Source organism: Triturus cristatus, chromosome 6 (genome assembly GCF_964204655.1).
Source record: "Triturus cristatus chromosome 6, aTriCri1.1, whole genome shotgun sequence".
NCBI classification, from domain to species: domain Eukaryota; kingdom Metazoa; phylum Chordata; class Amphibia; order Caudata; family Salamandridae; genus Triturus; species Triturus cristatus.
The window spans coordinates 397025981-397045020 of record NC_140589.1 but is presented as its reverse complement, the minus strand read 5'-3'; the positions used below and the strand labels follow the sequence as shown (position 1 = coordinate 397045020).

Genomic DNA, 19040 nt, shown 5'->3' with positions numbered 1-19040 from the left:
TGCTGCTTGCTCTCTTCCCTCACAGCTTCTAAGCGAAACCAGCGATGGTCCTGTGCCTTCACCCAGGACAGAGGCATTGTGACGTCACGCCTCGCTTGTTATGCGTTATTACAAGATAAGACGCCAATTGTGCTATTTTTGCCTTGCATTTGTGTCTTCTTAATTAAATTCTTTGCGAATTTCTTTACACATTCAAATATAGCTCTGTCTTCTTAGGCACTATAACGCCCACTTTGCTGTGACATACTATAATGGCTTCGCTTTTTGGTGAGACACTATAGCAACCATGCTTTTTGGATAAACTAATATGGCAACTTTTTTTTGTAAGACGCAATACCATCCATCCTTTTATTACCTGCGTTTGCTCTTAAGCAGTGGCAATCATGCATTTTTGTGAGATGTGATTGTGTAAAAGGTTATTTTGTGACACATTACAGCGAGCCGGCTTTTCAGACGCTAGTGTCAACACGTTTTTTAAACTATAGTTCTCACGTACTTATGTTAGATGTTATTGTGATCACGACGTATTATGCGACTGTGTGCTATCAACACTTTTTAGTGAGGCTCTGTATTGACCTCGCGCTCATTGTAGTGAGCACGTCTTTTTATGAGACTCTAAACTGTCAGCACTTTTTTGTGAGGCGCTATAGCTTTCACGCACTTCTGTGATATGCTATAGGAATCACGGCTTCCTATTAGAGTCTCTATGCTGTCAACACTATTTGTTAGACACTGTAGTGGCCACGCGCTTCTACCAGACGGCAAAGTGACCACACCTATGTAAGTGGATACCGTCAAAAGTTATTTTTGTCTGGGCTATAGTGTCAGGGCTTTTTGGAGGCTTTGGAGAGCTTTCTGTGAAACGTTAAGAGCGACACGATTTTGTGTGTCACTACATTGTTAACTAATTTGTGATACGCTATAGCGTGACTGGGATATTTTTAATGAGGCGCTATTTTGTCCACGTCGTTGATGCAGGCCGGATTCACTATAACAGAAACATCGCAGAAATGCGCTCCTCGGTCTATACATTACCAGACTATCCTGTTGGCCCCATTTTATGTGTGAGTAGCATCTCTAGTGCTTAGACTCTACTTGCACTGAGGAACGTAATGTTTTGCTTCTCCTTCTGTAAAAGTAGGGTTTTGAGTAGAAAATGCACAGATTAAACCTGTGCTGGAGAGGGGATTCACACGCGCCTCACAACGCATAATTGGAGATTACTGCTACTAGACAGCTGAACTAGGGTTTCGAGGTGCCATTCTGTCTCTGACCATAGTCACTGCTCCAGTACTTTGGAAGTATGTCTGTCCCTAACTGACTCTGTCCTTTGCCTTAGGTGCAGCGGTTCGGGTAAAGAGCCAATAGGTCTCGCCTTTGGGACCTTATAAGTGTTTAGCCATGCAACAGTTGATGGATATTGTGCTGCATAACTAAATACTTATGAGGTCCCAAAAGCTAAACCTATTGGCTATGCCAATGCTTGTTTACTTTACGGCACGTCCGCTTTCAAGGGCTAGCATAACATTTTTCGCAGAATACGGGACGGCCCCATTCTCTTCATGACCAGTTAGGAGCCCGAGGTTGCTGGGTGACTGGCTGCCTGGGGTGAGCGCATTTATCAGGTTTCACTTGCGGCTCATTGAGGGGCTGCACATAACCCACGTACGCAGCACAGCTTGTTGCAGCTGGAGGTGTGTCTCAATGGAGTGTCTGTGGCAAGGATTGACATCATGCATAAACAGAGGAAATTTTTGATTGGTAAATGTACATATTTAGCAGCTAATCTCACAAATTGCCACCAAAGACTTAACGAGTTTATCATAACTAACCCTGGGCGGCCAACTACGCTACGCTTGCGAAGTTTGCGTAGTTCGTGCTGCTACGCGAATTGCACGTAGCACAGTGCAAAATTGCGTAGCGTAGTTGGCATTTTTTGCTCGCTCGCGGTCCTCAACGTCAAGTTGGCGACCGCGGGCGAGCAAAGTGACATCCCGGCGAGACTATTTCCTCGTACGCGATCTGCAACATCAAGTTGGCGATCGCAAGCGTGGAAAATAAACCTCCCGGCAAGATTCTCAACGTGGGGAGGTCAGGTTTCTCATTGCGAGTGGTAGCATATGCTTGCGACCGCTCGCAATGAGAGACTACCAGTCCGTGTTGAGAAAGCTGCTGCTCGAGTAAAAATCTACTCGAGCAGCAGAAAACGACAGCTCGCACTGTGCAAGATGCCGTTTTCAATGATTGCACAGTGCGGACAAGCATCCGGCACTGTGCAATCATCGCGAACAGCGCACTACGCAGTTCGCGTAGTGCTACGCGCATCTTGCGTAGTGCGAAGTGCACTTCGCGTAGCTACGCGTAGCGCTACTACACGAACTACGCCCAGGGTTAATAATAACACAGGCAACACATATTTGCAATGTGTCTTGCATTTACATAAGTTTAAGCTATTGGCATTGTGAATAACAATGCCTTTTATTTATGTTTTAAAAACCAAAACCGAAGTAAAATGATTTGTCATTTACAATGCCAATACCTCAAACCCGCTTAAATGCGAGACCTATTGCATTGCAAATGCTTGTTGTTTAAGGCAAGGGTAGATTAAGTGATTTGCCCACAATCACAGGATGTTGAGCCGACACTGAGACTCAAACCTGATACATAGTTTGAATCGGTAGCTCTAGACATAACGCTTCATTCTCTCCCCATTTGCGTATTTGTATTGCAAGCAAAGCAAGTTTAGGGGGTGAATTGCCTGTTGGGATTTTTGGACCATATTTTAAAAATGAAGCAATGTTTTATCAGTATTTACAAAACACACTGTTTAGAAATCTTTTATATGTATTTTAGTATAAAGGGCAATAAAAATAGAATGCACTCTTAAACCCTAGTGTGAATTACCAAACGGAATCCTGTACCTTAAGCGTCAAAACATAGTAGTGTGCTTATTTATAAGCTGTACCAAAATATTTCCAGATGTTTGTAGTTTCCGATCTGGCTGCCCCATTGTCAACTTTTTTCAGTTCTTGGATCAAAGATGCTGCAAGTTTACCTACATCATTTGAACTTTACCAGCAGACACAATCGTTTTTGTAGACTTTTTAGGTTAATATTTCTTATCTTAAGATATAAAAACGTTGAATGTGATGGCAGATGACTATCAAACTGAACCAGTGAATTTATTTCATCAGTGTTCATGTGGCATAGTCTACATTCTCTTCTTATCCTTTTCTTTTGTTAATTTAGATGCTGACTCTATGACCCCTCCTTTGTACGATAGTCCAATATTTTTCTGAATCCTATAAATGCTCTTTAGTACGGTACAATGGGGGTGGTAAGACTGAAGAGAAATCCATTCTTATTCTTACCGATAGGAAGAAGTAGAAAAGCGTGTTCTTCATTGCAGGAAGGCAGTGAGGTGCTGGCTCTCCAGCTCTTGTCCAGGGCCCTTCCTAAAGGACTGTGAGGTGTTGTACAGGGCTGTGCAGGGCAGACCTTTCTGTACATCTGTACCATCTTCATCTTTAGAGCTTATGTTCCTTGATTCTCCCGCAGCTTCGCCAAACATGAGCTGGAATTCAGACTTACCTCAAGAGGTGGATTGGTGACAAAGTCTGTGCTTTTTCAATGTGCAGTCTTTTTGGATGCATGTTTGAGTTGTCTTGTGTTTAGCATTTTGCTGTACATCAGCAATTTGTCTCCAACCAACTGTCTCACGACATCTTACTTTTCCTTTGTTAACTCACTGCCAGGAACAGTTGGCTTAGGGTTATGAAAAATATTCCTGTGGTTTTGTTGCTGACAGAATGGAGGAACCATTCACACAAAAGTGACCTAACTCTTGGGTAATTGAAAAGATGGAATTAGTTTCCAAAGTAATTATTTTTAGTTCCAGATAAAGGATGTACTTATCTTGGCACCACACAGTTTTTAAGAAGGAAGGAGGCTAGCAATCTATTCTGGCCCTCCAAGGAAATGACACATTTCCTAGAATCCCAGCCCCTGCCTCACTCAAACATGTGTTTATCCCCATAAAGGTTGCACACTAATATCCCATGCCAGCTGCTCGGAAGTGGTGTGCAAATGTTCACCTTATGGTTTATGCATAAAACAAAAGGAGAACTTTTTCTAGCCACTGCCTTCAGGTTGTATTAAATGAACCTCATCAGTTGTTGTTCTCATCCTAGATTTTTTTAGTTGCTCTTCCGGAACATTCAATAATTACATATAATGGTGGGGGTGGGTCCTGCTATCCTGTGGGCTATCAGCTAGTCAATCATATATTTTCAGGACTTCCAGAAGCGGAATAAATATGGAAAAAATAAAATTTGGAAAGAGAAATTCATGGGTTAGTCACAGTCCCTATTAAACGTATATTTACCTATGTTATTTTTTTTTATGTTTAAGTAAATCTCCTTTCAAAGTTAGGCACTTGTATTTTTGCAGTACTAGTTAAATTAAGTGATACACTCCTATTTAATGAATGTGTAAAAGTGGTGATCTTGTGACTTCAGGTATGACTTCTTGCACTCCAGAAATTATGATCTCAGTGTGTCATCAGTGGATTAGACAAAAATCAGTGATTAAAGTGTTAAAATATGTTTTTGCTTTCTTTTAGTCCCATATTTATTTTAAAAGTGCTTTTGCGAACCTTTCAAAGTTGCAGTTTTTACACATCTTGGGCCTGCATTTCTGACAGTGCTGTTCCACTTTAATTTAAATTACCTAAACAGATATATTATGTGCTCCATCGCATAAACCTTGCCTATATGTGAAAGGAAAAAATAAACCTGTTTTCTGCTCTTAATAAAACAACAAAACTTCAGTAGTCATTTAATATAATGCGCCTGTCCCCACAGTCTGCCCCAAATAATACAATTCTCTCTATTAGCTGATTCAGTACTTCAGAACATTGGGGAGTTTTGATGTTGACAAAGTAATGCCAACGAAATGACAACGAAATGAAGATACAGAAAATTGTGAAATAACTTAAGAAAAATAAACTTGCGAGTGTGCGACGAACTGCTGCCTACTCCCTTTTTCAGCTGTGAAAGAATCGTTTTTATCAGGGACGATTTAAGGATTTGGGGGCCTTGTTCTGAACAGCTGTGAATTTATGATCCAATTTCAGCTCTCTCATGCTCCCTTTGGCCAGGTCAGTGAGTGCACAGGCAAACTGGTCCAAACTGTAAATGTGTTTACATCTAATATTCCGGGATGATGAAGTGTGCTTTCGTCCTTACAAATTCAGCAGCAGCTCCCTAATAATATAACTAAAACTCTTTGTCCTCGCCCCCCCCCCCCAGCCCCTCCAACTCCCATTTCTCGTCAGTGAGGTCCAGTTTTGATCTAAAATAAACCTTTTTATGGATTTTGCATGGTTTTGAGAAGCAAACATTTCTCTGCAAAATGTCTGTAACAGACTTCCATACATCACCTACACTAAAAATAAATGAAAGGAAAACGATATTTGAAAACAATCTGTTTAAGACTCAGTTAAGGTCATCAGGGCAGGAGACTCTGCAGAGGCCAGAGCTGGCTTTATCAAGAAATGCTGGGGGCCCTGAGCAGGGCCCACTTTGCCCATACCTTAAAACGTCTCAGATTTTTATCAGTAAAATTATTACTGTGGCTAGCAAGACACCAATTAAGTCATTACTCCCTTTTCCAGACCGTGAGCCTAGACTGCCTCTTTACTGATTTGTTGTGTGTGCTACATTTAATTTCTAATCTTCAGTTAGTCTCTACTATGGAGGCAGGAATAGAATTGTTGCGTCGCTGTGTTGGCACACAAAGCGTGTGCCAATTCAGATTACTTTACGGCCGTGTTTAGTTAAAAAGGAAGCAGCTGAGTACACAATAACGTGTTTCGTGTAGACCAGTGTGAAACTTCTTTCGCTGACTCCTGTATTCTTAAGTCTGTCGCTTTCTTTTCCCCAAACTACAAGGAACTGCTGCCACCTGGTGACACGGACTGGAATCTTTGTCTAAAGCTTAATAAAACCATACACCGATGGCCATTGACTTGCTTGCGCAAAGTAAGCAATCCGTCCGGCACGCCCCGTACAATATACAGTGCCCTTCTGCATTCCTTAGTCCGTGTTCCTTCATCCAGTACATATTCAAAATTGGTACTAAAATCTTGTCGCGGTTCCAAACCTTGAACTTCTATTTGATCGATGCTGAGTTTTTTCCCATGTTTCCGTCATTGTGCGTTCTGCATACCTCATTATGCCCTTAGTGGTTGCACGGTATGAGAGTAGCTTTTCCTTATGAGGAACTCGGCCGTAGCGTGCAGCATTTACTTAGGACAATGGTGTCCAGTGAAACCAATGCTCCGAACCGATGAACATCAATCAGCCTTTAGTAAAAATACTCAAAGCATTTCTCTGTTTTAGTTTGCAAAAAAAAAAACCGCATTAATAAACATGTTTTTTTTTCTTACTGGCTCGACTTGTTTTAATTAATCATGTGGTACCCCTTTCCAAAGAATTCAACTGAATGAATGAGGAGTATTTCTTAAGCGCAAATTGTTACCCATAAGTCATCCTAGAGTTGAGAATCTGACTAGAGAAAACAGGCAATCACCAAAGGATAAAATTTGAAACAAGTGGTTTACATTTAATTTTTGAGACCTAACGGTTCAAAGCATAGGGTATCCCAATCTTGGCCACAAGGATGGACAAGCTTTATTTTATTTATCAAAAATATGGCTCCAGTCTGGTTGTCGGTTCGGTGTCCGAAGCAAAGAGATATGAAAATGGTATTCTTTGCCTCAGGGGCCAGCTTAAAGTCTTTGTATGAGTTGAGATATGAGATCTGGGAGGAAGACTCAATTTGTGCAGAGCAGCTGCATTTTGGATGACTTGGCAATGGAGCGTGTACCACAGTAGACCGAGATAGAGGCAGTTACCATATACAAGCCTCGAAAGAATCACAGCCTGAATTATGGTTTTCCTGGTGGAATCGGGAAGAAGAGGTGCACATTCTTCAAAGCATCCATATGTAGGAGCAGCAAGAGGAGGTACCACAGCCCACTTGTCCTGAGAAAGAGAGGGCTGTGTCGGTTAAACCCTAGATTCTTTCCAGAGGGTACAGTGTAAGAGGGTAATCCAAGTTCTAGAGGCCACTAAGAGGGTGATCAAAAACGGTGTGCAATATTATCAATATTTCCGTCTTACCATTGTTGAGCTTAAGGCGTTTTTTCCATTCATGCAATCACAGCTGTCATGCAAGAGCGGAAGGTTTCTTGGCTGCCGGCCAGGTCACTACCATTGAAAGACACAATGATCTGGGTATCAATGGTTTGTTATTTGGTCGAAACTGAAAAAGTGAATAAGTACAGTGAGTGGAGTGATGTCAGTTTGAAACAAGCATTTGCAATGCAATAGGTCTCACATTTCCGAGAGTTTAAGCTATTGTCATTTACAATGGCAATAGCTCAAACTCTTGTAAATGTGTGACATATTTCACATCAAAGAAGCAACCGCCATTGTCCAAGGCTGCTTGAAAGTGAAAGCGGGTGTTGAGAGAAAAGCACGCTGTGCCTGCAGTAGGAGAAACTCATTAAAGAAAATAGTGCTTACAGACTATATAAGCCATATCGTGTCGCAACCGAAGTAAAAGGGCCAGTCGCCATGGGAGGTTACAAATGCAGACAAGGCGGTACTAAGGAGGGACTAGCAAGCCTAATAACTCCGAAGCCAGCAGTTCCAAATTACAATTACATAAGCCAATTAAAACATGGGCGGAGAGTGGGTGGGGCTTCAAAGCCTTACTCCACTACTGCATGCCTCGCAGCAGCACATGCACTGCCCAGGCTCGACCTAAAAGGGTAGGGCTCAGGGAAGAACCATGAGGTACTGCATATGTAATAGGAAGAAAAAGAGAGGAAAATGGCAGAGGTTGGACAGCTTGGGCTCCACAAGACAAGCAAAACCTGGAGCCACTTTAAGGCTTGATGTTGGACGCCAGTGTGAGAAAGGTGATTGATCAAGATCTCTGGAGAGACCATGTCAAATAGAGCAGAGAGGTCAGAAAGGCTCAGAATATGGCAAAAGTCATCTGAGACTGATAGCAGAGCTGTTTCTGTTCCATAAGATGGCCGCAATCCTGATGGAGAGGCATGTAAGAAGTCGGTGGTTTCAACAACAGTGTTAACTTGATGATTAGCTTATTTTTCCAAGAAATTATAGCAAAGGGGAGAAGAGAGATTGGGTAAAAATAGATGAGAATGGAGGGATCTGTTGAACGTTTTTTAAGAAGTGGAGTGACTGTAGTCTGTTTTCAGATCTAGGGAACAGTGGCGTACGAGGGAAAGATTGCAGCGGTCCACTAATAACACCGGTTGAAGTCTGTGGTAGAGGGATTAAAGAGTAAAGGAGTGAACCCTATGCTATGATATGGAGGTAATAGCGAAATTAACTAATTTAATGGAGGTAAAGTGAGTGAGAATACGAGCTGGGGAGGGTCAGGATTCAGCTATGGGGAAATCTACTGAAGGCTTCTAGATATGCATGGCTAAAATGTCAAAAGTCGCAAAAATGGGGAAAGTATAATTTATGATTGTAGACCAATTGGACAATGTTGAGTTGCTATAGATTTTTGGAACTCTCTATCCACGTTAACTCTGTATGTCAGTGGTTTCTGAGCGAAACTGTTTGTTCTTATACTTAGCTTTATTCATTAGATAGGCGTCTATTCCTTATAACTAATCTGTTATATTATTAATGAATTGATGTTACTATTTAGGTGATCTGCTCTGTTTGTATTTAATACCGCAACAGTGTAGTACATGTTTGTGTTCTAATGAACATTTGAAACACATTTTTTTTTATAGACTTTGCAGTCATTTTTTTAGTTGATGTGACTCTTGTTCATGCTGTGTTAATTTGATTTGTGTATCCACTCGTTCGTAATGATAAAGGCTAAGGAAAATAAAACAAATGGAGCTCCTTTTTTAAGTCTTGTCACTTGAAAGATAGGCTTGCTGTTACTGGTTGTTTTAGAGGCTTAACTTTATAAAGGCTCATGCACGTTTCTCTTTATATTTTCTTCAATAGGTCCAGGGTGCCAGTTTCCGAGGCTGGAAGGATGTGACATCCATTTTTAACAAGGATGATGAAAAGCAACTGTTAACAGGATCGAAATCTCCAAAATCAAGAGGGTAAGCAGAAATCACAGTTTGTGGAATAGAGTTTGGTGCCTGCTAATGTTCACATCGTAAACTGTTTAGAGCAGGATTAGGGGCCTGCCTAAGGTGCATGCTTTTCTAGTGGCAGGTATTTATAGACTAAAGTGTAAAGGCCAACTGCCATTTAATTTACTAGCTGGGCAGTCTAAATACAGAATGGATGTTTGTATGCCGGCCTTCCAAGGGCACTCAGTTTCTTTTTACAGGACGGCATACTCTCTAGGGCAGAAGCTGTTACTTATTTCAGTGGTCATGTAATTGTGTGGGTCAAATGCCAGGCTTTTATTCACTCCAAAATAAATGCTTACTTTAAAGCCCTAAGCCATAGCTCTCTGTTTGTTATCCCAAGGGCCCATTTGCCCCCCCACAATATTCAATGAATTGTTAAAGATCTACTCATTTCTGTTTTTATCTCTTGGCTATTACCTAAAATCGGTTATCTGAGAATGTCAGTGGCTGAACAGTAAGTGATTAAATAGCTAGTGTTGTGGAAATGTTTTCGATGTGACTTGATCACAGTGGATATATTTTTAGGTTATTTAAAACCGTAAGTTCACAACTTAGACACTACTTCTCAGATAATTGAAGCATCCTGGTTATACCAGCACAGAAGCTGATATGTCGTTCTGAAAACTGGGTCCTGTTCCCTCCCAGATGGTCAAAGATTAGTCCATTCTCACCATTTTCCAAACAATGTGGGGTGCATCCCTTAGAATTAATTTGGCCATCCTGACAAAAGTATATTAAATACATGGGTATGAATCGAAGGAAGGCTGGCAGTAAAATTGCATGTTAGCGCACCGCTTGAAGGTTTTCAAAACACATAAATAAAAGGCATTGTCATTTACAGTGCCAATAGCTCAAACTCTCGCAAATGTGAGACCTATTGCATTGCAAATGCAGCCCTGCCAAGTACCACGCATCAGGCATTAGACTAACACATTACAATGTGATGGTCCGCATCACCGCACTGAACTGCATTGTCACGCATATAGCGCCTCCTCAGCTTTCAAGCCAGAGCGCTGCTTAAGGACCTGGTAGACAGTGACAATTTGGTATTATCACTAAGGCAGCGTGCTGTAGCAGGTTTGGGGGCCGACTCAGGCAACTCGCTCTGGCTGCAATGTTTCAATCATCACCGCCGCGCGCGGCAGAGTCACTGACCTCTCGGTCATGTCGAGACTGAGTATGATCGGAGTTTAATTTGTTCAATCAATATCCTGACTAGGGCCCGGGCGGGGCCACGTTTGCAGCTAGCACAGCAGGAAGCCCGTAGCTGAGCTTGCACCGCATGGCCCACGGGCTGGTACATATAAGATTCTGTCGAAGTAGACCTGCGTGGCCGCTGGGGAGAGTGGTGGTGCAGCCATGAGTGGAATGAGAGTCCTGGACCGTGGAGCTGCTTAGACTGGCGGACTGGACGTAATGGCGCTCGCTGAAAGTAAGTGTCATAACATTATAGTAAACAAGGCCGGGCCGCCAGGCTCTTAGCTCTCCCCTGCTGCACTGCCTGAGGGCCCAGCCATCCTCACCATACATGAGGGTAGAGGCGCTGTTAGCCGTCCAGACAGTGATTGAATGACGTGGGTGGTGGCACACACCAAATGCCCCCCAAAAGCTTTGTCCCGGTGTGGAAGTGAAAGAAATTCAGAAGATCACCTTTGCTCAACACAGTAAAAATAAATTGCAACAAAGAAATTGTTTTAAATACCCATGACCCTGGGCTGGGTGGGGGAGTGTCTGCAATATCCTCTTTTCTTTGTTCATATAATGCTGCATACCTGGGAGTAACAGACTGCATTATGGTGAAAAAGAAGAGATGCATAACAAAAGGAAAGAGAGAAAAAAAAACAGTAAATGCAAACAAGGACAGGGGAGCGGGCAGAGGAGTGGATTCATCAAGGAGCTAGAATGGTTGTGATGGCTAAATAGCAAGATAACGCAAATTAATTTAGTTAGCAAGAAATTCAGAGGCGGAATTTATTTCAGTATTTTCAGAATGTCAAGTGGGTGGTGCGAGTGCAAACATCGGAAGGCATGGAGTTCAAAACAGTTTCCATGGTGCCTGAAAAATATGGATAATGCTAGCATAGTCCGAACTTGGAAATTTCCAGAATTAGCGACAACTGACTTCAGTGACCCTTGGAGGAGTGTGAGGCAGACATACTGTGTGCTGAGCTTTGTAATTTGATTTTGTCTTTCAAATGGAGCCGGCTAAGACCAGTAAGGGCTGAGCGAAGGTGGTCAAACTTTCACATGCCGGTCAGTAGTTGAAAGTGTATGAGCTGGACCGTTGCTAGTTTTTTTTTATTTTAAATCAAACATCATACCTCACATGCAGACAAAGATAACCGTTATTAAGAAAAATCCATGTTCGTTCAAGTGGAGCCTGCTTCAGCTTTCATACTCCCCGCCAAATAGTTTCTGAATGGGCCCCATCATTTGGTCCCGCTGTAATCTGTTGCAGTATTGGACGTGTTGCTGCCATTTCACTGCAAATGGCTGCATGTCTCAGCTGTAGCCAGGGCCGGACTGGGAACCACAACCGGCCCTGGCAAAGTGCTCGGCCACCGAGCTCTTCGCCAGGGCCGGTTTCTGGCCGATTATGTTACAGGGCAGATTATGCTGCAAAAACGGCCCTGTAACAAAAACGGCCCCCAGGGGCCCAAAACCGGCCCCCACCCATGCGGCGCACCGGGGGATTGCCCGGTGCCCGCTAAGGCCAGTCCGGCCCTGGCCGGAGCGGCTGCCACCAAGTAACACGGGTGGAGCGGGGGATAGAAAAATACATTTAAAAAACGACTTACTTTGCTGACAGACCGCCGCCTCTCCTCGTCCTCTTCTATTCCTGCTTGAAGCAGGAAACACACTCCGGTTCACCTAAGCCAGTCACAACGCTGCAATGTGATTGGTCTGAGCCCCGTGGTTCAGCGCTCAGACAGGCAGTGGGAGTCTGTGCATGTTCCTCACCAGGCTGTGTATTACAGCCTCGTGGGGAACATGCAAAGTGTGCATTACTATTTGGCTGGCCAAACATTCATGAGCACTTAAGTGCCCACCACTCCTCCTCTTGCTAACTTTGACGACAGCCAAGCCCCGCCCAGCAAATCTGCCCGACAACGAAAAAAAATATGATAATATAGTGTTATTTTATTTTCCCTTTTCAACTGTGCAAAATGTAGTGGGGTGGCGCTCCTCCTCCTTAGCGAAGGAGCCTCCGCTGTGAACTTTTGGGGCAGAACTCTAGATCTATATTTTACCTGGCCTACGATTCAGTAGTAATATTAGCTACACAACTCCTCTGCCACATACCCTAACAGCCATGTTTGGGCTGTGCAGTCTATTTCCACAGAAACTATCTCTCATCTTGTCTGAGCAATTGTGGTCCAGTATCGTGATCAGGACATTTAGAAGCTACATATGTGAAACTGGATGCATCATACATGCACAGCCCTGCCAAGTGCTATGCATCAGGCTTTAGACAGAGTCGTTTTTGAAATATCCCACTAAAGAGCTCTGGCTGCCAGCTATGACCTATGCGGGACTGTGTGCTCTTCAGTGTGAGGCTTGCCCAGTGCCCCAGGCTTGTCTGCGAGTCAGCTGGCTGTGCCGACTCTTAATTAGGCGAGAAGAGATCATGTTCATGTTGGGGCCTTACATCTTCTTTTGTGGGTTGGGTCCCATGTGGGGGAGAGAGGCCCTGGGTTCCACACTGATGCCCTGCATCCTGATCGGATTGATTGCTGGCAGCAGGGAGGGTCCAGTGGACCCAGTGTGGGCAAAGGCATCTGTGTTTTAGTAGTTCAGCTAATTTGCTATGGCTGTTATTAATAAATAAAATGAATTATTCAGTCATTCTGAGCTGTCTGCACCCTGGCCTATAGTTTACGGTGTCTGAGAACTGTGCAGTCACGCTGTCTGACTCTGCTCTGTTTTCAGCTGCCTGCTGTTAGCACAATTTAGTTCAATGACTTCTAGAGTTTCTCGTCGTTCAAATGGGTGTAATTTCTGATATTTGTGTTTCCCTTATCTTCATCGCTTGATTTTGCTCTCGAGAATGTGACTCATAATTGTTGAAATGTCACTTATAATTACACTAAAATTATGAAAATGTCACTCCTAGCATTCTGAAACCTTGGCAGCTATGCAAATATGTGTTCTATTATATTCTTAAGTCTTCTCCTGTTTCTCTGTCATTACTCTTTTCTCTTCTCTCCCCTTTTGGTTTGCTCAATTTCCTATTTGCTCTTCTTTCCTCGTCTGCTTGTGTTATTTCTACCTTCTGCGGTTCCTGGGGCTCGTGCTGCTGAAGCACAGGGCAGAATTGCTTTCAGGGGACATCTGCTTAGGAGCTCGAGCGTGTTAAGATCTCTGGAGCGCAGAGACCTTGAAAAGCACCTGATCGTTCCACGAACGCCTTCAGAGCCACCATACCTGCAGAAATATACATGCATTCACACTGTGTGCACACCCGGAGCACATATACATCGAACAAAAACAGACAATATGCGCAATCCCACACCATTCCTACATAGACCTATAATCCTGCTGACATATGCTGTTCACAAACTTATGCACATTGCCTCCGGCTGACAACCACTTTTTGTCCAGACAAGCACATACCTGTATGCAAAAGCGTGTGAACACTCACACCACCACCCCCACCCCAGACATGCATCTGTAAGCCCTCAAATTCCCTCACCATACATGTACTCAAACCTACAGATGCATACACACTCTGCAGAAGACAAATGCTACCACCAGATCTATGAACCAGCAAATCCATCGTCTAAAAGGCAGAGAGAAGTTTGAATGTTGAAACTGCTTGAACAAGGAAAAAGTTGCAGGCTTATGTAATACAAACTTTATGAATGTGGAGCAGAGATTAGGTTAATGCCCGTATGAGATTAGGACTGGAAACGACAGATGAGCTGGAAAGTGGAGGAGGTGTCTTAATATCAGTCTTCCTGAGTGGACTGTCGTTCGGGCCCCACACAGTATGTGTTTATAGAGGCCGAAGGCGTGTTAGAGTCTAGTGCCAAAGGAAGACAGAGGATCAAGCCAGGCAGTCTGTGTAGTGAGACACACATCTGAACACACCCACACAATCACATTAGATACTCTTCATCATCAGAAAAACTTTATTCGGTTTTTGCTTTCAAACCATAAAAGTTGCATTGACATAAAACAGTTTCAATAAAAATGCATAAATTAAGATAACAACCAATACAACAATTAAAATTACATGGAATAAATAAATAAATAAAAAGAGCCTGAGGAAATACTCTTTACACATCCATATAACTCCTAGATTTAACAGTGGCTTTTAAAAACCCTACTATAAAAAATATACAGTCCTCTTTCAATAATTGAAGGTACACCAGTGCCGGTCGAGCCTGTCTAAAGTTCATTCTTTTTAAAATAGGAACCAGAAAGCGTTTACGCGGAATTTCATATATTTTACATAAAAACAGGAAGTGCAACGTATCCTGTGGAGACTGTCCGTCGCAGCCGCAGGGTGCTATATCTTGACCTCTATTAAAACCCTTGGGTCTGGCGAGCAAAAGATGAAAAAGGTTCAACCGCAACCTGGTTAACAAAAATTTCTCATGTAGGGTTCCGTCATGGGGGTTGTTTTAAGCATTATATACGTCCGCACACTAGGTTTCAACACCTCCTTAGCTTCCCTTTCCATTTTCCTCAGTGACAAAAAGGCTAATTTGGTTGAATCCACATCTTTCTTTGTAATAACATCAGGGTTGGCAAATAAGTCCCCCCGCCCTAACCCATCAAGACTTTTTTAAATATATCTCGAAATACGAGCCGAGTTGTCCAGAGTCATGCATTCTCTTAGGATCAGGTGGGTGAGAGGAAGATCTTTATTTAACCAACATTTTAGCCAGAAAATCAGGGGTCACAAGGCAAGTGCGTCACTTAAATAGGGAACCCCCAGTTCCTCGTGGACCGCTAAATTAGATGTGCCACGGGGAACACATAGTAAGCGTTTCAAAAAATCATTCTCCGCGATCTGTAAGGTCATGTGCCAGTCTCTTGACTGGATATGTTCATTTCTCACAGGCAGAACTCAGCGAGTCAGACTCCCGCCTTTCCTCTCGGAACCAACAGAGACCAGATGTGGAGTACCCCAGGGATCCTCCCTCAACCCCACCCTCTTCAACATCTTCATTGCCCCCCTCGCAACCATCGCCAGAAACTACAGGCTCAACATAGTCTCCTACGCCAACGACACCCTGCTCATCCTCTCCCTCACCAAAGAACCCAACATCACCAGCCACAACTCCCAAGAAGGGATGAAAGCCATCACCACCTGGTTGAAGAGGAGCTGCCTGAAACTCAACTCCAAGAAAATAGAAATCCTCATCCTTGGCCCCACCCCAACCGCCTGTGACACCTGGTGGCCCCCTGCCCTCGGATACCCCCCACCCCGACAGACCACGCACTAAATCTCTGCATCATACTAGATTCAGCGCTCTTGAAGAACCGCCAGGTCAACGCCATATCCTTGGCATGCTTCAACATCCTCCGAAAAACGTTCAGATTGTTCCCTCCCGATCCAGAAAAACGGTCACTCATACCCTCATCAGCAGCAGTGGAATACGACAACACGCTCTACACCGGAATCAACAAGAAACTACTTCCCAAGCTCCAGACTGTCCAGAACACCACAGCCAGATTAGTCCTAGACATACCCCATCACCACCGCATCACCCCACACCTCCGGGATCTCCATCGAAAGAAGAATAACCTTTAAGCTCCTCACCCACGCCTACAAGGCCCTCCACAACATCGTACAAGCATACCTAAACGACTGCCTCTCCTTCCACTCACCCAAGAGACGCATCAGATCAGCTCACCTCTCTCTGGCCACCATCCCACACATCTACAAGACCAGAACGAGAGGGAAGTCCTTCTCCTATCTCACAGCCAAGACCTGGAACGGCCTCCCCCCTCTGTCTCTTGCAAATCCCCACACTGCCTGAGTTCAGAAAACATCTCAAGAACTGGCTCTGTGAATGACCCCAGCATGCTACGGAGCCACCCTCCACTTTTAGCGCCTTGAGACCGTCGTGGGTGAGTAGTTGTGCATTATAAACCCCTGATTGATTGATTCTCTGTGCATCAGAAACCCCAGAACTCTGCTCTAGCAAGCACATAGGGTAACCAGGTAGGCACGTTTTGTAGGCAAGAGACTCCTCTTCTGGCCTGAAACGTTAGCTGCTAAAGCTTGTGGGAAGAAGGCCCAGGGCTTAGCTGTGGGTGCAACGATCAGATATCGGACTCTTAGACATTGAAATGAGAGCATTGTTCGGTGGCTTGAGGAACACCAAGAGCACTAGGGAATTGAGGAGCCTACAGAGTACTGAAGGGCAGCTTTAAAAATACCTATGTGAAGAGGCCTGTATGGAGCTAAGAGCTTATGGCAGGGATAAGAGGCCCCATTCGCTCCGTGCTCTCCAGTTTCTTAACCAAATAGCACTGTAGATTGTTGGGGCCTAAGCCTGACACTGCATGCACATGCTGGGGGCACAGAGCAGGCACGACACGGATGCACAGTGGTTCTTTTGTTGACTGGACCCCGAATGGTCCCATCTCCTTTTATCTATAACTTTGGCGGCGCCCAGCTACAGGATGCATGGTATCTAATGCAATCCATGCCATGGAGCGGAGTGACTCACTACATCCCTCATCACATAGTAATATTTCTTGCATCTGTGCTGCTTCTGTTCTTGACACTCCAGGATAGTCTTGGCGCACACATAGTCTTGGAGCTTCTGGCTAGATATTGGGTTACTGATGCCTTCAATGGGATATTTCTTTGAGTTTGGGGTCAGGTTTTTATGTAGTTGTTCTGAGGACTCTTTTAGATACTACAGGCTAGGCTGATCTGTTCTGGTCATTGAGGGTGCCAGTGTTTGGTATGCAAACCATTTGCCTTCACTTGTCCTCTCAGATTCTTCCACCTCCCACACACCAGACCAACAGCACTCCGCCATTACCACTCCCCCCCCCCTCCCCCACAAAGGTCTCTACTGTTCACTTACGACTTTCATGGTATAATCTTCTTAAACTATGAGAAATTGCGAATAAGTCTCTGTCCCTCTCTGGCCTCCAACCATCATTTCTTTCGCTGTTCTAACAGATCAGAAGCCTCTTTTGTAGGAAGTACAGAATTCAATCTGGGGTATCTGTCTTTCATTAGAACTAGGTCACCTTCTCACAGCATCTTATTAGTAGTTCTTTGGCACTGTGCAGCTTGTTTTTCCTTTCTCTGCTAGTTGCTGGCTCGCCTGGACTTTTTGAGGTGCCTCAGTTTCCATAGAGGTGCTGCCGGAATGGTGGAGTTTAGTGCTCGCCCAAATAACAGGGTGCTGGGGCACATTAAGTAATGCTGTGTGCATGATGATATACTCTCGCAGAAAGTTGTGAAGGGCCCATTCAGGATCCTACCCGTGGTTAACTCTTACTCGTAAGGTGTTTATATGAAACACTGTACATCTCCATTTGGCTGAGGCCAGCGGGTGTGATTCTCCGCTGGCTAATAAGTTTGCAGAGGTACTCTTGAAGGTCATTCTAAGTTGTTAGTTCTCACTTCGTAGAGCAAGCCATAAGTAGCGAATAATTTTCTCATGTTTTGGCCTCTCGCATTTGGAGGAAGTAGCGGTAACCAGTTTGACTACAGGGAACTCCAAGCATGTGTCATTGACAGCTAGTGTGGATCTTCCATCATGGAAGCTCCCAAAGTCTGCACTAATGTTGGTTCACAGGTATAGGCAAGGATACTCCGTGATGATAGGTGCTGATCTTTCAATGTAGTTGGCATATGCTGCATTCCCCAAGTGTGTCTTCTCCAGCACGATCCATTCCTGGGAACTACAGTTTTCCCAAAGGTCTTTAGTCTTGGCAACTGCTTAGTGGGTAGGGTTACAATCTAGAGAAACTCCCTCGTGACCTATATTTCTTTCACCGATCCGAAATTAAATTCAGCATGGGCTAACCAATTATATCATGACAACAACAGAATTCAAAAGAGTAGCTTTTAAATTTTAACATTATTTATTTAGCTTCTTTTTTATGTATCAACATCTTTTTACTTTTTTCTTTTTTTTTAATGTAAAAGCATTATTATAAACATGTACATACAGATGGGCAAAGTTAATACATAAAATTTAAATACAAAACATTCTTAAATTAGTGACCCCTGAATGAGAAAACAAACCAAAAATTCATACATACTAAATGTCAAACATTCGACCTCATACACATGATTGCACAATCTCCACGACCAATTAGAGTGACTGCGTGTAGCAGGATCTGAACAGCATTGGTCGACCCAAATTTCGGTGGCATAAAGAATGGTAGCATCACCTTCCTCAGATCCTTAGCCAGATACCAGCGCAACACAATAAAACCCAGGGGATACCTGAAAGGTATAAACACATTCTATTCAAAGCCCATGCAGAGAACAAAGTTAATCGATTGGACTTTAATGCATGACATACAAATCACGTTTTGATAAAAAATTATAAAAGAAAGAGACCCGAACTTAAAGTCCCGAGCTTAGAGACACCGAATGTTGTGCTCCGCATGCAGCAAAAGAATTACATAAATAGCTCCCCATACTCACTGTGGGAAGAATACGAGGTAAGATCTATTGAGCACATAGACAAAAATAGGGATGTGCACCAACCACCTTATAGCATAGTAGACGGCCAAGAAGAGAGAAGAACCCACATAATCAAGGGGGAGAGCAGAACTCGCCATGTGACTATCCTGTATTTGTTAGTGATCGCCACTTTTAGGAAATATAAATTCATCATAGGGT

The 19040-nt window shown here is 43.7% G+C and overlaps 1 protein-coding gene across 1 annotated transcript in view; it reads left to right on the top strand.

The window, feature by feature from the left end:
* Positions 1–19040, top strand: part of TDRP (testis development related protein) — a 374369-nt gene that overhangs the window by 326290 nt on the left and 29039 nt on the right. The window contains exon 4 of the mRNA XM_085610804.1: positions 9066–9169. Within this exon, the coding sequence (XP_085466930.1) occupies positions 9066–9169 (104 nt within the window). The remainder of the gene's footprint in view (positions 1–9065; positions 9170–19040) is intronic.